This window comes from Echiichthys vipera (genome assembly GCF_963691815.1).
Source record: "Echiichthys vipera genome assembly, chromosome: 9".
NCBI classification, from domain to species: Eukaryota; Metazoa; Chordata; class Actinopteri; order Perciformes; family Trachinidae; genus Echiichthys; species Echiichthys vipera.
In genome coordinates this window covers 10,237,006-10,262,066 of record NC_139834.1, presented here as the reverse complement: position 1 = coordinate 10,262,066, position 25,061 = coordinate 10,237,006, and the positions used below count along the sequence as shown (strand labels likewise).

At 37.9% G+C, this 25,061-nt stretch overlaps 2 protein-coding genes across 3 annotated transcripts in view; one reads left to right on the top strand and one right to left on the bottom strand.

The window, feature by feature from the left end:
* Positions 1–825: 825 nt before the first annotated feature.
* On the top strand, positions 826–2,870 carry mdfic2 (MyoD family inhibitor domain containing 2; the record flags this gene model as incomplete). Its single annotated transcript, XM_083920498.1, has 3 exons — positions 826–904; positions 1,322–1,558; positions 2,608–2,870. The coding sequence occupies 3 exons, from the start codon at positions 826–828 to the stop codon at positions 2,868–2,870; spliced, it is 579 nt and encodes a 192-aa protein (XP_083776624.1).
* Positions 2,871–5,250: 2,380 nt separating this feature from the next.
* Positions 5,251–25,061, bottom strand: part of LOC310952236 (microphthalmia-associated transcription factor-like) — a 30,598-nt gene continuing 10,787 nt past the window's right edge. Inside the window, exons 2-10 of one of the 2 annotated variants that reach the window (XM_083920792.1) lie at positions 23,982–24,222; positions 15,153–15,368; positions 14,937–15,032; positions 13,772–13,889; positions 13,351–13,443; positions 13,210–13,263; positions 12,972–13,047; positions 10,365–10,512; positions 5,251–9,129 (exon numbers count right to left, since the gene is read on the bottom strand). In XM_083920792.1, coding sequence (XP_083776918.1) covers positions 8,734–9,129; positions 10,365–10,512; positions 12,972–13,047; positions 13,210–13,263; positions 13,351–13,443; positions 13,772–13,889; positions 14,937–15,032; positions 15,153–15,368; positions 23,982–24,222 — 1,438 coding nt within the window. In that variant the 3' untranslated portion in view covers positions 5,251–8,733. The remainder of the gene's footprint in view (positions 9,130–10,364; positions 10,513–12,971; positions 13,048–13,209; positions 13,264–13,350; positions 13,444–13,771; positions 13,890–14,936; positions 15,033–15,152; positions 15,369–23,981; positions 24,223–25,061) is intronic. The other variant, XM_083920793.1, reaches the window with a different exon arrangement.

Here is a 25,061-nt window from a genome sequence, read left to right as displayed (position 1 = left end):
CCTCAGTGGTAAGCGGTGTTTCACATAATGAAATCATGGCTGGGTGCAGTTTTGACCAGATAACAGCCCCGCTTCGCTCAGTCAACAGTAATGACTTCTTAATGGAAGGTAATGGAACAAAGCAAATGGTGTGACTGGCAAACCTTCCGCTGTGGTATTGCGGTACGTTCATTCATATGTGTTATAAAGTCACCTATGTACCGTCAGCAGATGTGGTCTACAACCCGTTGTTTAGGAGCACTGGTTGCGGCAAGATAATTGTGGTAAGATCATTTTATGTAAATGTTATTAAATTGTTATTATCTGTCATTACTTAGCGTATCCAGGTGTTTGATACTAAGTGACCTGCCAGGACTTGATATTGACATAATGCCATAATTGAATGGATGATCCATGCATTATGTATCACAGATTTGTAGTTATGCAGTGGTGCTTCCTGATTGGCGAGTATTGATTGATGGTGGAGTGTGCTCACAGTGTGGGTGTGTGCATGATGATGGGAGGTGCTCGGGCTTTCAAGGGGTTCACAGTTGCAGATGCTACCGATCACACTGTTGGATATTTAACCAATAAAGACAGGTAATCTTAAAAGTAAATTTGGCAGAAAGAATCATTATGGAATATGTGTTTTGTTCATTTTTAACCTCAGTATACAGGCACATTTCTTGCATGATTCTTTAACTTAACATGGAATCAGGATGTTGTGATAATGATTTATTGCTGTCTGTCTTTAGTGAAGTTATTTAGGTCATCATAATTCATTTTATTCGGACAGTGCTTAGCATGTGTGTCTCACCGTATTCTCTCCACTTGGCTCTGCATAAGATGACAGCCCCTTTAAAGCTTCCTGTGAATGATCAGGATCGTATGGAGCTTGAGAAAATAGAGGACCATGGATCTGATGGTAGGTTGTTGTTTACGCCATGCGTGATCAGGCTAAATACTGCACGGTTGAAGTTATTGTTAGTCACAACAACTAGAATAAGCTGTAGTGTGATTGATTGATGTGGTGCATGCCAAATGTTAGAAGGAGTACATTTTCACACAGTATTTATTTTCCTCCTGCCCGATTCAACCCAGGAAACTAGATCCAAATAAAAGCTTGCAAATCGATCATTTCTCCTTGCTGAAGTTTTTATTGAGCAAACCTCCTCCATTATACACTTCAAGTCTCACCTCCCTGACATACTGCATGTTAATGGTGCTCTGAATTATTAAAACTACTTCATAGAGGATCTGTGTAACTGATCGTACAAAGACGGGATTGGGTGCTGAACTGAATGAATTTTTATCATCTTTTAATTTAATATTTATTTCAAAGACATCATCGCCAGCCCTGTGATGGACAGTCCGCCAAGAAAGATGTTGGGCAAGGTGGCAAGTGGGGTATGCAGACTGAGCACCATCTCGGAGCAAGAAACAGACAAGCTTGACACTGATCCCAGTTCCCATGATCCCCTGGGTGGCAGTGATTGTGGATCCAGCTTCTCCATGTGCTCTGACAAGTTTAAGAACAGCAGCAGTCGTTTTTCCTCTGAAAACCAGCCTGGCAGTGGAGGTATTGTTTAACTCCATACGTAGAACAGTTGATGGAATTGAGAAGCCCTGAAACTGTATAGTGTTGTTAAAAAATAGTTTTTTCATGCACTGGTCCATTTTGAGATTGTGTGCTATTTTGCTTCCATTATTTGTTTTCGTTCAGACTAGTGGAAAGAATAAAATCCAAGATACACATTTAGATTTATTTATTAATTTATTTACTACACTTTGTCTATTTGCATGTTAGATTTCTCCTAAATAAGTTAGTTTTAATGCCTCATTTGCATATTTAAACATAACATTTTAGAAAACTTGTCGTACAAAAATTAAACATAAATAATTGTCTCTATGAAAATAATCAACTGGGAACATTTCTGGGTGATATCTAATAGTTCTTTTTTTTCTGTTCACTGTTTTGCAAGATGTATGGATTTTTACAATAGATAAAAGCATTTACATGCATCAGTGTTCAAGTTTCATTCCCATCTCTATTCTGAAGGCTTTTACAGAGAGGTGTGTTCATATATTATTCATCCTCTGATTTATAGGACATTTTATTCCTAAAAACATGGCGAAAATTGATTCATTAATAATGACTGTTGACAGTATTTTCTGATTTATGGAGTGATAAATAGCCGGCATTCCCTCTGTAGATCCCTCTGACTCCTATATGGCAACAAAATGAAACTTATCCAATGATCAGATTACTGTTCTGGAAATGTATGCAAACTAGCACACATTGAATAACATCATGCATTATTAACATAACATTTCATAAAACGTGTAATACAAAAAAAAAAAGATCGTAATATCAATAATCAGCTGGGGAGGTTCCGTGGTGATATAATAGAATAGAAATACTTTATTGATCCCAAGCTGGGAAATTGCAGTTGTATTTATGAGTTAACATTTTACCCTATTAACCTTAGTGTCTCCCCTTAAGATTATGAATAGTGAAGTTGATAGGGTGCATCATTTGTGACTACATAATTGCTGGCTAAGCATTTTCATTCATTTGTCTTCTTTTCGATCTTCCCTTCTTGTATTCTGCCTCGTCACTGCCACCAGATGACTGCGCAGCACTTCTTCTCGCCTGTCTGCATTGTCGTTTCTATGAATTTATGGTCCTCCTACCGGATACGTGCGAGAGGGCTGTGAATCGCTGTTTTCCCTCGTACAAATACATCAAAGCGTCCAGTGAGGGAGACCAGCAGGAAAAGGACTGCTGCAACTACAAGCTGGAACTGGACTGTAACTGCTGTGGCTCCTGTCAGGATGCAGGAGAACTTATAGAATTGGCCATGGAGATATCAGAGGTGTGCTACCGCTGAGAAACTCCTCACCTAACTGGCCTGCAAACACAATGAATACACTTACACAACAAAACCACAAAAATTATGAATGTTAAAAACTTGAACCCTCAATATACATTACTGACATATACTGTATGTAATACATTGCCTGCATTACTACGTTTTTTATACTGGTCTTGTAGTAATTCACATCTGTAGCTTGTGTGCCTCAATAATATTCCTTTATCTACTTTTGAAAGTGCAGAGTTGGTTGTTATACAAAAAAGACAAAAACGCTTATTTGTTGTTACAGCCACACTCACCAAGCAGAGTAATCAAATGCCAACATCCTGTCCTGTTAGAGTGGACAGGAGAGCAGGACTGCCCTCTTCACTGACATGTGTACATTTCCGGTCTCACTACATAAAGCATGACAGAGTGGGTAAAGATCTGGGAACATGCTTTTTTAAATTACTCCAGCCATTCACAATAAAGTGAGTTCAAGCTGGCCCAAGTCAAAGGAACATGGACAAACAGCTGGCAGAGGGGAAGTTATCAGGTGCTAAGCTGTAAGTATAGATTGTAGTATGTGAATACATTGATATTATGCATTTAATATTAATGGGTTTAAATGTTCAATGCTATTAATATTACAAGCATGCATTTTAGGCAGACATATTGTAGGTTGCAGTTTCTGCTGGTACAAGAGAGAAGTTACTGTGCATAGACTAATTATGTTATTGTAGATGGTCATTTTGTTGCGAGCAGAAACCAATTTTCTTGTTGTGCATTTGGACTCAAACGAATATTTGACAGCTATGTTGTCGAGGAATTCAAATACAAAAGGTCATTAAACAGAAATGAGAGCAGAAAAATGTGAATGTGGTTCTTCCTACTGATTAATTTGTGCCTTGTGCACACAAGCTAATAATTTGTGTCAACAAGCTGTTATCTTGTTTGCACAAGATTAATATATTTCAGGAGCTTCCGGAGTTTCCCACAAGATAACACACGATGACTCTTCTTGCAAGTTTATTAACAAAATGTGTATAGGGTAGCCTATAATCATGTGTATGGGTAACCTATAATCAAACATATTTCTGATAAGTTATTCAGTCATCCATCCATCTTCAACAGCTTGTCCCTATCGGGGTCGCGGGGGGCTGGAGCCGATCCCAGCTGACATCGGGCGTGAGGCGAAGTACACCCTGGACAGGATCTATCACAGGGTACATATAGAGACAAACAGAGACAGACAACCATTCACACTCACATTCACACCTACGGGCAATTTAGAGTCATCAATGAACCTAACACGTGCATGTCTTTGGACTGTGGGAGGAAGCCGGAGAAAACCCACCAGAAGGGCCCCAGCCGAGATTCAAACCAGGAACCCTCTGGCTGTGAGGCGACAGTGCTAACCACCATATCACCGTGTCGCCCCTTATTTTTATTGATTTTGATGTTTGGACAGTTGAAGCTAGTTTTCTCATTAACTATACAAATGGGTCTTGTTAACATATCTACAGTTAATATCAAAACAATGTAAGTCAGCATGCATGATGTGAACAAAACACTTGTTTGCTTATAAGGTCAACTGAGCTGACTCTTCTCTTGCTGCAGTTGTCTAAAGGACATGATTCACAGAGTGGAAAGACCCTAAACTTTCCTATAAACCTTGCAAACTGTGCAACAGATGAGATTTATGAATATGTATGGGCCTATCAACAGTGAATATTTATGAATGATTCTCTCCCCAGACAAACCATTAACCATTATACATTTCCATCTTTTCTGAATGCACTGAAGGCGTTGTAAGCGTTGCTAAAACACAATGTCCCTCATTGTGTATGTTGCCCACCAGAGGGGGCTGCTGCCAGCAGACAAGTGGGACTGTAGCATCTACTACTCATGCTGAGCCTGGAGCAGCCTTTGTGGCACCAGGACTGCACCCTACCCTGGTGCAGAAATCCCTCGAGGAGCGTCTGAAGATTTCTGATGGCTCACTGAGGATACCTCTCCCTGCAGGACTGGGACAAGCAGGTATTATGAGAGGCCATAAAAACTCAACTATCCACAATTTTATGACCCTTTAGAGCTTAGTGAAACCAGGTAAAATGCATTTTCTCTTAAGATGAAAAAGGTCCCAGTCCCACTATTTACCATTTATAAGCAGTAAACACACTTTTGTATACTGCTTTTGAATGCTAAATAGGATGACTTCATTAGTCATTTTGAATTCTATTTAAAGCCATCAGAATTTAGATTTTAAGGAAGAAAAACACGAGCTCTACAAACATTCAAATAAAACTTTTAATATTTCTCACAAGATAGTTTCCACATTGAGTACCAATGAGTTTGAGTTCACTAATTTGAAACGGGTGCGTACAGTAACTATTGCTACATTCATCTCATATCAACTGTAACAATAAGAACAGTAGCAAAAACATCCGCAGAGAACCTTGTCTGTATGAACCACGGGAATGAGGGTGAGCGGAAGACATCTAAATTGAGCTAACATGGTTCTTAATTAGTGGTTTACCCATAATGTGCCATAATAATTAACAGCTGGAAGGTTCATTATGAGAAATCAGTCATAGGGAGGGCTTTAAATTAAGTGCTGATGTACATTGTCACATTTCAGGGTTTAGATGATGTATCTATTCCATCAGAAAAGGCGTTCTGGGTTCAGTTTAAGGGCAGTGTTACAGGCCTGTGTGTACACTATACAGATTCAGTAGCTGGAATCATTGTCGGCATAAAAGCCATTGTGCAGTCCACTAAAGCTTTAATCCACCTGTGATTTAAAGAACCCTCACCTTAAGGTCCACTCACTAGCTTGTACCAGGCTTTCAAACACATCTCACGGTCTTAACGACGTAAGTGGTTGATTAATACTGTGAGATACAGCTGAAAGCTCTGGAAAACTATTATTAGGTCTACTATTTCCAAGGACAGGAATTGACGTCAACATGTACTTCACCTGTTTGTACTTTGCTCATGGCCTGATTGCCATTATGTTTTAGGTATTGCTTGTAACTACCGAAGAGAAACAGGTGCATTAGCTAAGATAGGTATTTCTACCTTTTATATAAACATATTGTACATTTCATTTTGGCAGTCATTACTTTGAACTATGTTCATACTAGTAATACTCAAACGGATGCTGAATAGTCAGTACAATGTTTACTATTAAATGTTGTTTCATCATTTGTATATTTATAACATTGCATTTTCCCCAGAGACATTCTTTTTTTTTTTTAAATGTCACTTTTCATAACAGTGTCGTTTTAGCCAATCACATGCCTCCACCCTCTCAGCATGCTCAACATCTGCCAGCTGGCTAGCTAGCTAGCTCCTGTTAGCTACCAACAGCCAAACAAATGTATACTTTTGCTCTTCACAAAATGATGTCTTTCTCTGAATAACTCTAGATATATTCACAATTGCCAAGATAACTCAATTATAATAAATTAATTAGCTGCTACTGTTAACATTGGCTCTATATAATCCAAGTTTACAAGTCTAGCTAGTTATGTTGTGCTTAATAGAACGAGCAGATAGTTACTGTCTTTGTGCACTGTGTTTGGATGCTAATTGTTGTGGCTCTAGCTAACTGCAGCTCGCTGTCTACATTTTGTGGCTGGGTGAAGGAGTGGTCGAATTGTTTACATAAAGAAGGTGAAGGACACATTTGAAATAAAAATGTCATCAATTAAAAACAGACTGTGGTAATGGGGCAAAAAACAAAAACCTGCACAGATGTAAAAAATACAAACTGAAAATAATAATGATGAAATTACATTTAATAATGATAGATTTTAATAATTAATTCAATTCTCAGAATTCAACTTATATAACATATTTTGACTATATTTACTTTTTTAATAATAATTTATTTGTACTTTGTGTTTCCATCCTAACAGCCCACTTCTTGTGGTGGTTCTTGAGTGTGAGAAGCTAATAGTGTAACTTGTACTGACAAACTGCCCTTTTCCTACTGCTTTCTAAAGTACTTTGACACTCTTCAGTTCATCCACGAAGCACCAAACACCAGTATCAACAAGATGCGTCTGTCCACAAGTCCTCTTAAATCACCAGGGTAACAGAATAACTGTAAGGCACTTAAATCAATCAAAATGATAATTACTTTGACTCTAGAGTAATTCATAAGGAGACATTGTTGAGACACGATGCTCTGCAGGCACAACTTCAACCATTGCATAGTTTAACAAAATGGAGGCTGTGCTGTAACAGGGCTCTCAATGCATGGCAGTTAACAAAGGCATTCTAAATGCAATGTGCTACAACTGTTGAAAACAAACTGCTGAAATGTACAACAACCATTACACCATAAAGAATCTACAATATCATACAGTATTCTGTATGCATTTGAGAAGCCAAATACAATAGTTAGTTTATGCTTAGATAAAAAAAAAGGTGAACAAACCACATTTCAAATTACAGAGGTCATTCCAGTGTTTTGACAATGTCATGCATTTCATACAAAATCCCAAAGCAGTCTCCTTATACTCCTTGGCAATATAAATGTTCACATAATGGAAAAAAAGAATATCCTGAATGTGAAATGTCACCACAGTGGTGTAAAAAAAACAATAATTTAGGAAGTAAATGGACAATTATAAAAATTCACTTACTCCGATGTAAAAAGTATTACACTGTGTGTGCTAGAATAGTAGCAGTATTACCAATTCTGTTAGTCTGATCACTAGAGACAGGAATATATTAAAAACGTAACGGATTCATCTTCATCTTGCATTAATCATCTATCAAAGAATTATAGAATTATGTAACAATCAGATGTATCACGTGAAATTTTTGCTTCTTGAGCGACCGTCTGGGCTAAAAACAGTCATTTTGATTTGTGCTATGATTCTAGTAGTTTTGAGACTGCATTGTATCGACAAATCTATTATTTAATTCTTTCTTAAATGTAAATACAGTATTTCAGTGGTTTTGGCAGTTAGGAATGTACTGTATAATGGTAATTAATCCGGTACACACTGCTGAGCAGTTAAATGATGAAAAACTATCCATTATCAATGCTGATTTTGTTCATTTTAATTATCTTGAAGGGGATATTTTTAGCTTTCTTTGATGTGCTGTTATTTATTATCATTTCAGTTGTTTCAGAAAGGCTCTTTTAAATGCCTTGTTATAAATAAAAACAATTTAAAGGGGGGAATGTGCACACAAAGTCCTGTTTACATAGATACATAAATACGATCAAATCTACAAATGATTAATATTCATCAAGGAAGAAATTTCAACTGGAAGACTGACAAAGACTCAGCTAACAGCCAAAAAAATGTGCATCGCAATACAACATTGATGTATACACATCTTAATAAGGCATTGGCACATTCAAGTTCAATCTAAGACACAAGGAGTGTAAAGCACTATAGTAATAAATAGAGTTTTGTTTATTGCTAGTGATTTAAAAAGCAGTGTTCATCTCAACACAAAGTATCTACATGTCTGACCATGATTTATAACTTCCCTAGATTCTTTGGAATCAATAGAAATAAACATAATCTAGCTTCTATTCAAAGATGAATGCATTTTTTTTAAATATAAAAACTTCTAGTTTTGTAACTCATTGTCATCAAAGTATTGATTAAAGCAAACATACTTTATAATCAGTCCTTCAAATCAAGGTTGAAAAGACAAAGATATCACAAAAAAAAAAAAAAACAGAACAAAAAACATAAATGGAAAAGGTTCAACACATGTAAACACGGGCGGGGGAAAAAAACAAACAAAAACACAACAAACAAATGACACAATCAGGAGACAGCCTCCCCAGCAGCTGGGGGGGGGGGGGGTGTTAGCTACTGACAGGAACGCAAGATGCAGGTGAGGTGTCTTCCAGTAGGGGGTGCTAACAGCACTGCTCATTCTCATCCATGCTTACGCTGCTCTTGCGACTGCTGTCCTTTGACGTGTCTGGGGAGACAGATGAGAGTAAAGGATCTCCCCCTCTCACCGGTGATAAGGTGTCTTCCATGAGGATGTCGTTGAGTTTGGAGCCCGGCTTGCCGTGAACACTGTAGTGACCCTCTGGGAAGTTGGAGAGGCCTTCGTTCAGCTCCAGGTTGCCGGGCGGTTCTGGAGTGCAGGCTGGGTGGTGTTGGTTGTGGGGGTGGAGTGTGTACAGATCCTGGCGACAGTCCTCTAGAGTGGGCTCCTGCTTAATGGACCGGTTGGAAAGTTCAGCAGAGCAGAGTGCAGAAGATGTGATGACCAGACCATGAGCCCGCGCCTGCATCTCTAACTCCTGCAAGCCACAGAGAGAGAGAGACACACACACACACAGAGGTTAGTCAGAGTTTCATCGTCTCTGCCATAATATTTGCCACAATCACAGTCTTATATTCTTGTCAGGATTACTAGAGTCTCAGGTCACTGTGCTGTTTCACTTGCACTATGGTTGGTCATGAAAAAAGGTACAATATACCAGCATTGGACTGTAATTTATGTACATTTATTCAAGTACTGTACTTAAGTACAATTTTGAGGCATATATACTTGTACTCAACTACCTTTTGGAAGTCAATATTGTAATTTTTACTCTACTACATTTGTCTAACAGCTTTAGTTACTTTGCAGATTTAGACTATTCATGTAAAATATATATCAACTAATACATGATGTATTACTGTAGATTAAGATACCCAGAAGTAAATAATAATAAAGTGATGAAAACGTTAATGCATCAATAACTATAATCCAGAGATAAATATATTTCACTCTAAATTGAGCCTTCTGCATAATGATAGCCCTTTACTTTGGATGCTAACACTATATTTTTACACTGTGGTTACACTTTTACTTAACTATCTCAGTATTTCTTCTGCAATAGAATTACAATCTTTATTTATAGATCACTTTTGTAAAATCAATGTTCCAAAGTGCTTTGCAAAGCAGCAAAATCCAACAGTCAAGTCATAAAATCACCATGTTTTGAAAGAAAATGGAATAGAAGAAACTAAAATAAAATAACTAAATGCTCTCGATAAAAGTGTGATTTAAGAAGGGACTGAAAGGAGATTACTGATTCACCGGCCTGACATATACAGATCCAAATTGGTTAGCAGAAGTGTTAACAGCTGATGACTTTTTATTGCCGTTAAAAAAACTGAGTCAGAAGGTTTCCTTTTTTCCCCTGATAGCGCTGCGTGATTAATCAACGTCCACTGAGTCGAATCACACAAATCCTGACGTCTCTTCTCTTGTGATCAATTAGTTACAACATGATGGGTCTAAATCGCTGCCTTCCTTTTTCCCTGAAGCTTGACTTATTTGTCTAAAAGTGTAATAAATTGTTCTGTTGTTAGTGGAAGCACTCTTCATAACTGACACCCTTTTACACTTTGTATACACAACAAATACTGTAGTTTTCATTCATTTAATTTTGTATTATCAGTGTATGATAATAAAGTAGCCATGTAGTGTCATGGTTCAACACCTCTGTAACTCTACTGTCCAATCACTAGACGGATGTTTGTTTACCTGTATCCTCAACATCAAATGTCGATTAGCATGCTCTAGCTTCTTCTGACGACTCTCCAGCTCCTTGGCCCTCAGCTGTTCCCGCTGTAGTTTCCTGATGTAGTCCACTGATGCCTTCAGGATGGTGCCTTTGTTCCAGCGCATGTCCCTGAAAGTCACAGAGGAGCCATTATTTGTACATCCTACATACACTCGGGTAGATCCCATAGTTTTGACAAGAGCCCCTTTCACACACGCACTGCAACCCTAAAATGATCTAGACATTACCCAGAGGAGCTGTATGTAAGAACGCAAACGTCCAAATCAGTTGGATCGGACATCAAACAGACTTTACCCTGTCAGCGCCATAGCGCAAAGTCTGGGTAATCTCCAGTTGAACCCGAAGAGAGCTGCGCACTGTCCGCAAAATTAACAGCGAGCGAGTGGGAGTGTTGATGAGGTTTCAATGGTGTGGTTAGCACAAAACCAGAAGAAAACAAACATTTGATGGTGAAGAAGAAGAGTGATTTACATGAAGATGGCAAATTAATTGTCTAACTGGAGAGACGACAAGATTGGGGAACTTCTGTTGGAAAAGATCAACGCCCAAAAATCATCAGACAAATTCAAGGAGCGCCAAGAGACTGTGTTATTAAAACCAGGCTCCACCCCTCACGTAAACCGAACATTTCCTGTCTGACATGGACAGTCTTCTGTTGTGCGAAAGGGAAACTCCGGACACTTTCTGAGGACACTGTCCAAAGTTCATATGACCAAAAACGGTTTATAATAAACCGCTCACTGCCATTTAGCTCTGTTCAGTTAGAAAAACAAGAGACAGAAGAGAATAATGAGGAGGAGCACACAGGCTCCAGAGGTCACAGAGGTGACTAGCAGTTAAAAGTCTGAGGTCTCTGCAGAACTGAATGCATTGTAAATGTCTACAGGGAGGTCACTGAGATCACAAGCAGTCATAAGGATAACCCCGAGCTGCCTGATGAATTGAAGGTTGCAGAGGAAGTTTTGAGGCAGTAGAATCCAGCTTTACTAGACTAAACAGGAAAAATCTGCATCTGCTGAGAGGTGTTTTAGGTTTAAAGTGGTAAGAAGTTTAAAGGTCAGATACAGTCGTTTTTGTCTATTATTGTATTGATAATTCAAATATAAAGTAATTAATATTAATAATATTATTAATAATTCATATCTAATAAGAAAAAGCACACGTACCGTATGTTTTCTTATTAATAATGTGTCATCTATATGGAACAATAACTACTAGGTTTGTTTGTAAAAGGCAGTCTGTGTGTGTATGTAGGTATAAATGTCTGGGTAGAACACCCAGCTGGGGTTTAGCAAAACAACCATGGGTGCATAGACATGACAAAAGGAGCTGCTGGGATCTTCCCAGAGCCACAGGCAAGGTTAAAGGGCAGAGGAAAAGAAGAGTGAGCTTAATGTGGTGCTTTTAACCTTTCAGTGCCAATAAATACATAAAATATGATTAATGTACCTATAATCTGACGAACCACATGACCGCGATGTCATATGTGTATCAGAGTTTATCAACTTAACCATTTTGATCAAAATGTCCTTAAATGATCTAAAACCAACAGATACGTGTAGCCCAGTGGGGCCAATGATTAGAGGGTATCTTCACTTTTTTAATTTTTACTTTGGGAGAATACATTTTAAAATGAGGATTCAGCAGTGAGTTAAATAAATCAAGTGGGTTACTTTGAATGTTACAGAGCTGTTTGCACAGTGTTTTATTGATTTTCTGCAGTGGAAGAATAAAGCAAAGAGAGGTTATGTACTGAAAAGACAGCAACTCTGGAAGATGCTGACTTGTTTTGTCCAGCTCAGACTACGGAAGCTTCGTATTCACTTCAGACATACAATTATAGCACACAAAAGTGTCTGTTGTTTTACTTATTTATTAATTATTTATTATTATTAATCACATTATGAAGGCATCTCTTTGTAAAGGAATAATTACAGTGACCAGTGACACTTGTAATGTACATTCAGTATGGGTCTCTGAACTTATTTGCCTATTTTGCCATTATAATCATGGATAATAATTTAATAATTAATAATTTCTTGCAGAGTGTCATCCTATGTTAGATTGATGGCTGGACTGGGTGTTCATGAAAGAAAATCTAGCACAAAAATTGGTTATTTTTTTTAATTTGTGGGCTGCATGATAATTAATTCAGTATAATTCAGTATGATCATTTATTGTCTTTCAATTGAATTGTTTTGTGATGAAATCATACATCGAGATATTGTGATACACATTACCTGATCTAAATTGATAATAACAAGCAAATACTAACTAACTGTTCTGAAAATCTTATCTGAAATATTTTGTAAATTTTAATAAAATAAGAAAACATTTTTCATTTGTTATGTATTAAATTCACACAGGGGTATACAAAAATTGACTTTACCGTGTGGTTATTTCATATTGGCTATTTATTTATTGAACTTCCCGAGAACATGCTTTATATTTTGATATATACCGTTGTCGATATATGGAATGACCTATATCTGGATCTGGATTTTGGGCATATCGTCTGGCCCTACAAGACATTTTTTAAAGGAAAGTGAATGAAATAAGTAACTTACGGGTCATTGGATTTAGGGATTAAAGTTCCCAATTCCTTGATTCGATCATTGATGTTAAATCGTCGTCTTCTCTCAACTACAGAGTAGAAACAGAAGAAAGAAAAATCCTTAATTAGCTGATACGAAGTAACAAAGAAGACTGTGGAAAAAATAAGCACATGTAAGTATTTTTCAAACATTCACAAATTACAAAGTCAGAGATATAATTAAGAGCAATTAGAGTGGGATTTAAACTCACTCAAATTATGGTTATCCTTCTTCTGCCTTTCCTTTGCCATTGCCCTTACCTCTGCTTTGGAAAATAATACAATTGATCAATATAGGAGACAGAACACTGCAAGTATCAAAAATGTGCTTAGAGCTAATTCACCATACATACCCACGGGGAACCCTTCAGGCCTTTGATAGTTGTCAAATTTGCCGCATGATCCAGACTTATCCAGCATATGCATGATGGCCGGGGATTGTGAAACTGTGATAAATAACAAGATTTTTAATAAAATGTGCAGAATGGACACAAATGCATCGAAAAACATGTCAGTCATGCACAGTCAGCATCCCCACACAGAGGAGGATTACAAGACTATTTATAAAAAAACTACATTATGGGCTGCACAAAGGCCTGGAGAGTAGAGCTCCATACGTATTGTCAGAGCCATGCAAAAGAAAAGCTAGTGTATATTACTGTTTTTTTTCCATGGCTCATGGATCTGTAAACATTTGATATGTTCTGATGTCAGAAGCCAGGCCTTTAAGCATTTGTATGCATGTGTCTTGCTTTGACGGACTGTGCTGCTTACCAGAGTATTCCCTTTTGATGTTGGGCAGGTTGGCAGGGCAGGAGTTGCTGATGGGCAGACCTTGCTGGGACATACCCTGATTACCATACATGTCCATGAGGTTAGCATTCACAGGGATCTGAGGGAAGACAGTAAACACATTAAGCTAGGTGAGGTGGTGCCATGAAGCAGTCCTATTATGTTATGAGACTATATCCACACTGATATGATTATTTGTTTCATTGTAAAACCAAAACATCCCGGTTCACACAAGCATTTTAGCACTGTTTCAGACACAACCTCCCCCCATACTAACACACCTGAAAACACTTATCACATACACCCTGACTCGCAAATCACTCGAATAATAGCTTGCGCATATAGGCAGTAGTAACATTTTTAAATGAAGAATTTGACTGCAAAAAAGCTGCTAGCATGGACAACAAGGTTTGCTTTCTTCCAGAAAAGTGTCATGTGATAGGGGTGTGACAAATCAGGGAAGGACATGTCCTGGCTAATATCACCCAATCGGAAAGAGAATGCGTGTGTGCCTGCGTCATTGTCATCAAAGGTCTCTCTTTACGCCTGTCCATACTAAAATGCAATCCTAGACTTTGTTTTAAAATCTAAAATGGGGTCAGCAGCATTTTAGGGATTTAAAAAGTAATGTGGACGCTACACATAGATGCAAACAAAAACATAGTGCAGTGTATGAAGCTTAATATGCACATAGTTGTGATTAAGGAATAGTTCTACATTTTGAAAAAATGTGCTTCTTTGCTTTCATGCCAAGAGTTTGATAAGAAGATCATACTACTCTCATGACAGGCTACAGCGGCTGAAATTACAATTTGTGGTTTAAAGGCAGGTTATGCATGGGGCTATTTCTGGGCTGGATGAAGGGATTTCCTATTTCTTAACATGTTGGTAAACATCTAGAGATTGTTGGCCTTCTTGGTAGTAGAGCTAGCTTTAACATTCAAATTACTCTTGCCACTAAGCTGACTGGGGCAAAGCACAAGATTGAGAAACACACACACACACACACACACACACACACACACACACACACACACACACACACACACACACACACACACACACACACACACACACACACACACACACACACACACACACACACACACACACACACACACACACACACACATACACATACACATACTGTGTTAGCCATCTGAAGTCCTGGGTCCATCAGGCTGAGGATATCATCACTGTAACTGGACTCCAGACTAATAATGTCATCAATGACATCATCCATCTAAAACAAAACAAAAAAGGCAAAGGACATACACATGAACCTGAGTAAATGAGTAAAATATGACAGAAAGACATTTTCAGTATGTTATTATGAGAAACACAACGAGTCTCAAGCAGTCACCTCTTTCTCGCAGTTAGAGTTCAGGGTCAGTAAGGCCATAGGGCTGTTGGGGGCGCTGTTGCCCGGCCCTGGCGGCATGCCCCCGTGGTCAGAGGACTGGTTGTGGCAGGGCAAGCTCAACACCTGAGAGCCAAGCTTTCCCAGGTACCGCTTCACCTGCTGCTGCTGGGAGCGCTGGATGTGGTACTTGGTTGGGTTCTCCAGGTGAGTCTGGACCTATTGAGAGAAAGGGGAAAGACAGCAGAGTAGGGGAAATAAGAAGACAAAACAAAAGATATTCACTGTCAGTGGCAGAATAAATATTGAATGTGTCGATGGAAACAGTTGTTGTAATTGTTTACAAACAAATCATATGTGCATTTCAAATAACCCCCCTTTAAAATGCAATTATATTATTCTTGTAGTCACATTTCATATTTTTTGTAGTTTTATTAGATAAAAAAGACGTCATATTTTTAGACACAAATTAAAAAGACTAAATATACCTCAAAGCATGTCCCCAATATTGCACAGTTCTGACAAGAATATTAAAATAAACTTGGCACGGAGTTCAAATCCTACGATGCATTATGCATTCTTCATTTGAGACGCTGTCAAGTGTTGTTATCTCAAAGAGTCTCATCTCTACATATTTTTCTTTAACTACTACACTCTGCTTTTCTACATTTATAGTCCACATATTTAAAGTAACAGACAGTAACAGTAAAATTACCCACACACACCCATCTCTTTACTCCCCAGTTATGGATGAATTTGATTTTGGCGGATCATTAATCCCCACACAGCATTAATGATGATGAAAAGCTACTGCAGGCACATAAACAAGCTTCAGAGACAGGCTGTAGCACATTTTGGGAGCAGTGCTGCTGCATTCCAGCTCACATTTGGAGTCAACAGTATATTTAATCTTTCTATCCATCTATTTCCTAAATTTGCTGTCAAACTCTGCTGTTTATGTAATAACGGCACAATAGATAGTTCATCACTTAATGTAGATCCATAAAACATGTACTAACATGAACCAGCACTGATGTATCTAATGACACAACTATATTGGTATCTGTCATGTTACTTTCAGAGTATCATTTTTTTTTTTAAATACCTCTCTTCTCCAAAAAAGATAACTTTCATTTTTAACATACCTCATAAGGTTGGTATCCAAGCAGCTCAAGCATCATTACAGTAAACTGGCACGTCCAATTTAAAAACTTAAACTTCTGTGGTCAACTTCTATCTAAACTGAGAAGTGCTGTAGATGCTTCCCTCCTGCTTGCACCAGAAGACTAAGACTGCAAAGGACAGACTCATCTTTTAAAAGACAAGAAAAGCAATTAGTTATGCATATCAGGGAAGTACAATGAGCTTTTTCAAATTTGTGTTGTTTTATGTAAAATCTGAATTTATCACTTGATGTTAGGATGTGCTGCTAACAGTTACTGCCTTTGTTTTGCAAGGCCACCTCTTTTACTGAAAGTTGCCTGGGGCTGTTTCTTTGCCGCATCCCTTTTTTTTTTTAACCCTGTGGATGGTTGGCATGAGATCGCAGTTCAACACAGCACAAAGAATTAAGTCTTTTGCGTCTGCATCTCTTTGTGTCTTTAAATTAGATTTAGAAACGGCAACAACAGGCGTAACCAACAACATTTTACATGTATGTGTTCATTCTGCTCAAGGTCAGAAGGTCGGGTTTCACTGACAGAGCTGAGGAGGCTCCAGACAAACTCAAAACTACGTCTGACATTTCCTCTGCGTGTGAGAAAGCCCCTGTAGCCACAAATTGCACTCAACACTTGAGATGATATGGTTATTATAACACATGGAGCCTGAGAAAAAACTCTTAATTGATACGTTGGTGAGCATGGCTACTGTTAATTAAACAGCAAAGATCAAGATAACATGTGTGACTACACACAACACCACATGCACATTAGAATTAGCGCAGCTTCATCCGTGTATCCTTTGGAATCTTTTATCCTGAAAATATGACGCAGAAAACAATGATTGGGGTGATTTAGAAGTTGTGTCATTATGTAGTTATTCTGTGAATTTTCCCCTCTTAAATCAGTATCATCTCAAAAATCCCATGTAGGTCAGGCTCTAATAGCCATATAGGTCATTTATTATTTAGTTTTCTTGTAATTCAATGAAGAAATAGTCTATATGAAATAACCACATGGTAAAGCCTATTTCTGTAAGTGATTTAAATATTTGACAAATGAAAAGTATTTTCTCATTTGTTTAAGAACTTGACTGCAAAATGAACATGGAATGAATGGATCAGAACATAAAGCGTCGTCCAAATGGTGAAAATATAAACATAAACGATAGACATTTTTATATCATCAGCCCTAATTTAAGAGTGACCTAGTTCATCGCTTTTAACACTTGTCATCTCTGTATCTATCATCTCTTCGATTGTACGTCTCATACACTATATATATGAAGACCAGTCGGGTCATGTGTCAGTTTATCTGACCTGATTGTCTTTCTGTGACTATTACATTTTTCCACTTCTCGCCAGAACAGAGACTCTTTCAGAGTCCCTTCTCCATGCTCAGAGACAGCATCATTGTTCTGACGGGGGATACTCATGTGAGCAGTGCATTAACATTCATCATGCAGGTATGATGCCATTACAGGGTTGTAAAGCTTACGAACCATGTCAAGCTTTGGGCTAAAGTGCATAACAATGAGACTTATACACGTTGCTAACTACAATCCTTTAGTCTTTACTTTGGTCTCACCATGCTGCTTAACTCAACAGTGGTAGTATCGTTAGGGATGATAAGGTCTTGAGGATAATTTCCACTGTTATCAGATCAACAATAAATTAACTGCAAATCCACAGTCACCACCAGCATGCATGCATTACTTTATCAGACATGAGAGGCTTAATACATTATGGGCCACCGTGACGTTGACCCTGAAAATAGACTGAACACATGCAATGGCCCGCAGAGTATTTAGAAACCTAATCCAGATGGATAATACTTGAGCCTTAAATGAGCAATCCAATTATTTGCACTCACATGCGTTAATGATGGCTAAACAAACTTTAAAACTTGTTGACCATTACTACTGCACTATACTTGATGTTGGGTTGAACCTGGTACAAAAGTTGGCACAATACCATGAGTTTTTTTTTTAACATTTTTGAATGCTTTGTTTATTCACAATTTTACTTTGGATCTTTCTCTTGTGTGTCATTGTATTCGGTCTGTTGAGTTTTGTGATCAACCTGACGATCTTTATTATTTTGCATTTTTACTTCAATAATATTTTGCATTTTTACTTCAATAATGACTGGTTATTAAAAAAGAGATTTGTTCTGTCTGGAAATCATTTAAGCAGCAGGGTAAAAGCCTTCTAGAAAACATTCAGGTTGTCATTTAGTTGAATAAATAGTCAGCAATATATCTGGAAAGTCTTACATTTGAGTTATTTCAATGTCAATCGTTGCATATTAGTTATTGAATTTAGTCATTTAAATGTTTTGTTAATTACAAATCCAACTAGAATAGATTAAACACAGGAGTTGAAAGGAATTATGTTCATTATGTACATTTGAAAAAGAATAGTGTAGATCAAAAAAACAATATGTATATTATTATATAAAACTGAAATGATTTTTATTTAATTCCTTTATTCCAACAAAAGCACAACCATAAACACATAATATTTCACTTTGCACAGCTTCTGTCATAATTAGAAATTCACATTTAGCTTGTGGGAAAACCTACATCAGAAAATAGATAATCACGTCTGTCTCATCAGGAGTGTGCTGTCTGTCCTTCTCTGTGTCGGAACAATCATTATTTTATTGATGCTGCTTATGAGAAAAAGATGGACAAAGGCTACTCTAACAACGGACACTTTTGATATTTAACCTGTAAACATTTTATGACTCATCAGATGGTTTGTTGCACGTGATCATGAAGAAGAATTCAGCTGCTGTACAAGGTAACTGAAAACATGCAGAAAAGAGCAAACTGTAGTATTAAATTTAATTATTGACATCAACTACTTAAAGGCTCACCATACTGTCTGTCCTATATGGTAATTATGAGAAGTCAGTTGATGAATTAATAATAATTAGAATGCGATAATACCCAGTTATAACTCGACTCAACCCTGACCATAACACACTGTGTGCCAGTTGTTCCCAACAGTTTGCGTTTCTTGTACCTGTGCCTGTTTTGTCTATTTGTACAATGAAAGCATGACACTTTTTTATGTCACAAAAATTGCAAAGATTAAGAAAAGTATAAAAAGAAAAAGAAATTTGTTTAGCAGAAGTGCGTTTTCTCATACTTTCCTATCCAGTTAATGAACCAGCAAAGTTTGAAACCTCTGCTATATGCATACGTGTACAGCCAGACCCACACTGACCGTGCCTGACTCTGTCTGTCCACTCTTCTGTAAGGTCACACACCCACAGAACTCATAGCTGTTACTGTCTTAAAATAGAAACAACCACATTGTACTAAGGACTGGGAGTTCCATGCAACTGTCTCTCTCTCTCTGTCTCACATTAAGAATAGAAACAACAAGGTAATTAAGGACATTATGTGTGCAAGACAAAGTAAAAACAACCCTGATAAAATACAAAAACTACAAAAGCTCCAACAGTTTGGTTTCAGTCTTTAAAGTGAGTTTCTCACCGCGGAAAATTATGTTTATTTTTAAAATGTCGATCAATGGATTAGTCTACTGACAGGAAATTAATCTGCCACTCTTTTGATAATCTATTGACCATTTAAGTCAAGGCTTTAGGGACTCATGAAGGGGATTTTTCACAATTTTGAACTGCAATTACTACAATTACTCGCTGAATCGAGGAGACAATCAGAAGATTCATCGGTAATGAAAATTGTGAGTTGCAGCCTCAGATTGATTTATTTTGAATGTGCTTTTCTTCTCAAACTCAGACTAAATGATTAATCAATCAGCAGATCAATCAATTATGAAAATAGGAATATTAGTCACAGACCTAAAATATGTATCTTGTATCAGTAAAGCTATTACATTTACTTAACCAGCTGAAGCAGTTTGCTTTATTTTTACATTTAAATAGGCATTTGTGTTTTTTCATGATTGTTTTCCCTGATGGATTTCCTGAATTATCACACATCATTAGATGATCTTATCTCACTGCTCATAGTTCATCTGAGTCCCCTGGTGGGGCACAGACTTCAGGGTAACACATCCCAGCCTTGTCTACACATAGTGTAGCTTTTGTTAGGATAAACTGGTCTGAGGGTGAAAAAGTATCTGTTTTTAAAAACCCGGAGGAGTGAAAAAGGATCCTTTTCATGGTGTGGACTCATCAACACAGACATCTATAGGGTCTTTGTCACTGTATATAAAGTATGTATAAGGAGTCTAAACATGGTGGTGTGCAAATATGAGCATTGGTATAACTCCTAAATACACTTTGATATATCTCTAATACTAATCATTCAGTTTGACAGCTTATGTAAGAGCCAATGAGCTCTTGAGAACAATGGATTATAGAGATCTTAGTGCCTGCAGGATTGCTTGAACTTTACTTTGCCTAAATGTACTCTTTTCAAAATATATAGTTTGGAAATGTGACGTCAACTGCCAACTCGCAGTATTTGCAACCATAGCAAACAGGATGGCTTGTTGTTATCAGCTCATTTTTTTAGCCTTCCAACAGCCCAGAGGGCATCAGCGACATAAACCTCAAAGAGTCTGAATACACTCGTCCTGCTGTACTGAGAGAGGACGCGTGAGAGCTGACAAACACTGATCTGTATTTTTGCATGCTTTGGGCATTCCATGATGGTTCTACCAGGATACATTAACAAGAATGCCCCCATTTGCTATGCAGGCTAGAAGAATAGGCCACTTTGTCTCACAGTTAAGCTGCTAACGTGCTCTGTGGAACTTGCAGACAACAACTGTGATGCTAATGTGTGCAGCTACATCAGAGCAACCTGTGGTCTTCTCCACCTCTGTTGTGTCGCCATGCTTTTATGCAAATCATGGCAAATTACCAGTAGAACACAAACTGTGTGTCCTTAAAAGATAATTGTTGTGTTACATTAGCATAAAAGCTTAGAAAATAGGCATAATAATAAATATGACTGTGACATAATCTATTAAACAGTATTGGCCAATGAAGACAGCAATGCGCTTTAGAGCTGCAAAGATGAATCTAAAGACTATTTAATCAGTATAAAAAATGTTTGTATAATTGATTCATCGGTTTGAGTACACTTTTTTAAGAAAGCAAAGTCAAAATGATCTGATTCCAGCCCCTCTATGACAGTAAACTGAATATTTTTAAGTTGTGGACAGAACAATTTATTAGAAGACATCCTCTGACATTTTATGGACCATACAAGCAATCAATTAATGAAGCATGAATCCACAGATTAATGGACAATGATAGCAGCTCTAAATACACTTAACATTATACAGCATGTTTAATTTCAGGAAAAGATTACACTGCACACTAAATATTTTTACACAAATATAAAGTATAATGTCATTTTTTAAAATTAAAGATTACAAAAGGTGCATTTCGGTCAAATGGCTCCATGCATTAACTCACAAATCAACTGAAATGAGACATCTGTGTGGCATCTTTGGGTATTTTCTGATGGTCACGAGCTACACCGATGTATAATCCAAAAGAAACGTACATTTTCTACATGGTTCAAGAGTACTTTGTTCTTTTCCTGGCACCAAAAATCCTTTGAAAAAGAAATCATTTTTTAACCCTTTTAGGAAGTTATCCTACATAAATTTCAAAGCAGTGTTTTTCTCTTAAATATGCCATGGAATGAAGGCAGTGGGGGCTAATTATGAGCATTCTTCACTGAATTAGCGTTCGGTGTGTGGTAAGACTGTGCTTGCTTTTGTCTTGATCCCTAAACTGATCCCTTACTTATTCCCCAGAAGGTCAGAGGTCACTTGGTTAATTAAGGGTCCAATCAGTCTTTAGATAAACTCATCTGAGCTTAATGTTTGCACTTTTGAGGTCCAGCAGCTCTGCCTGGTACCCCTGAGCTTTTTGTGGACTCTGCTAATCTACCCACAGACAGGGGAGTAGGTTAACCCAGCTCAACAGCGCCAAGCTTGAACGGCCTTTTCATTTGAGGACTTCAGTCAATGAAGAATGTCTGTAAGCTCTCGCCAAAGCAGAGAAATTACTCTAACTTGATGTATTGTACACAGGGCGAGGGTTTGGGGGGTGGGGGTGCCCTAAACCTCTCAAAGAGCTGCAGATTATGAAGTGTAAGTAATGTTTATGCTGCATAAAGAGGGAAATGTTTTCAATGGATATACTGTATTTGTCCTTCGCTGCTGGACCATGCCACACACATCCAGGGTGATGAAAGTGTGGCTGAGCAAGTAACCATGAAATCTCTGATTGTGTTGTGGATGGATTTAGATCAACAAAGATTACTCAACAGCACCCAGCATATCCGTACTTTATACTACGCCTAATGTGAGGTTATACAATTAAAACTTTGAAGTTTCCTATAATTAAAGCTCTTCCATTATCCTCTATCAAGGGGTCTGAACAACCACTTACATACAATCTACCGCACACAGTCTGTATAGCAGATATGCCTGTATATATATATATTACATCTTTCTAAATGCAATATTTCACAACAGCAATGTCTAAGATAACGTATTCCCCATTGAAGCTATTATTAAGTGACTACAAACTATTTGATGTTGTATTAATGTGAGATTTTTTTTAAACGTGTGGATATCATCAATCAAATACACAAACAAAATTATACATTTGATTTGATTCCCTGAAGTGTCTCACATACAGTATTTTCCAAAATGATGAGAGACAGCCTTTCAAAAAGCAATGTACTGAAATAAACACATGGAAATTGATGGCAAACCAAAAGCTTAATATGTGTCTTTTAGAGCAATGAGAAATTGAAAAGACCTAAACACATGTAAAGTTATGTGTGTCCTCATGAAAAACATTTCTGTTCCCTTCGTAACGATGTAAAAACCAAATACTCCAAAAAAGTTTAAATGCAAAACTGAAATCGAAGCAACTAAAGTGTTTTGTCAGGGACACATCAAAAACCCTTAAACTCTTTGTATTGTGCAAATCCTTCCAGATCACAATCACACACTGAGTCCTTTATATCGCATTCATTCATTAATTTATAAAAGGAAAATGTACTAGTAAAAAAGAAGAGATGTGATCAAAATAGCGATAACAGAAGTTCTGATACACATGTTCACTGCCACACAACACAGCCAAACACATTTCTATCTATATGTCATATAATATTTAACTCTATGAAAACCCATGAAGACAAATAGGAAACTTACCAAACTGCTTGTTAAATGATCCCTCAAACAAAACGGTCTCTACTCACACAGAAAATCTTAACAGTCTCCAGTCCCTCGGACTGCCAGAGAATCAAAGCTATGAAAAGATGTGAATCTAGCTGAGCAAATAGGATTAAAGATGGCTAAATCCAAATGGCTGGAAGCACAGCATGCATTAAAGAGGAATTCTCTCAGGAAAGATAATCCCCATATACACATTTTAACACACTTCACTCACTCCTGTGTTTTTTTTTTTTTTACACACAGTCATTGTAAAACCACGATTGCCTGACACACACACGAGTCAATACAATCTATAAATACAGCGCTGCCTGGACCATTCAGACTACAACCATGACACATGCAACTTATAATTCCAGAGGTGGAAACTTTATTCTGTATTACCATTTGACAGTTTGTTAATCATACATGGGGCTATACATTCCTCCTCTATTCCTACTATCACAAACTAGAAACACAGTTGTTTACCTTGAGCACCTCCATTGGCACCTGGGCAGCTGGCGGTAAACTGACCGGGGCACTGACATTGATGGCAGGGGTCTGGGCCGCTGTGGTTTGTGGGTACTGAGAGGCCTGTTGTCTCTGCTGCTCCCTCCGCTCCTGCTCCTGAAGCTGCTCCCGCATCAGCTGCTGCCGTAGCAAGATTCGTGATGTCATGGCAGAGGAGCTCAGCGGGGGCTTGGAGGAGCCGTGCTGGTCCGACGGGTTGCTGCAGAGGGGAAAACATGCCAGATGAATGAGCAGAGACAGGGAAAGAAAAAAGGGGGGGGGGGGGGGGTAAAGGTGAGGTGAAGAGAGGCGAAAAGTCAAAGAGTGATAACAGAGAAAGGGTAGAGAGGGGTCAGACAGGGAAGGAGAGGTCAACCAGAAGAGAAGAGAGAGGAGAAAGATTAGAGGGCAGAAAAGGTTGAAGAAGATGAAGGGGAAGCAGATGGAATAAAAGGTTAATATGAGGATGACTGAAGAGGCAGTGATCAAAAGGAAAATCTTATCTGTCGAGCTGCAACAATTAGTCAGTCCATAGCTTTGAAAAGAATAGGTTACACACAAATGCCATTTGCTGGTCCCGACTTCTTAAATGTGAGGGTTTATAGTTTTTATTTGCTGTTTATGAAATGTCTTTGGGTTTTGGACTGTTGGTCGGTCAAAACAAGCAATTTGAAGATGTCCCTGTGGGCTTGAACCAAACAAAGTGCATTGTTCACTGCATGGTGCGTTTTTTTTTTTGGCATTTTACAGATTTAAGAAAATAACTGGTGAATGAAATTAGTAGTTGCAGCCCTACTTTTCTGCAATTATTTTTTTATTTCTTGGAAAGATGAATAACCACTTCAGTGTCAAAGCAATAGTTAAAATGCAATTTCAAACAGCTGAACTATGTGATTCAGATGATTTTGGAGAGCAAAAAGCAGAGCATTAACAGAAAAGAGGAACAGGTTTCATAAAAGGCTGCTTCAGTTTTCCCACTCCCTTAAATTTAGACAGCTACTCCCCAGACAGAGCCTAAAATAGAGAGACTCTGCTGAAGCAGAAGTTGTCGGGATGAAG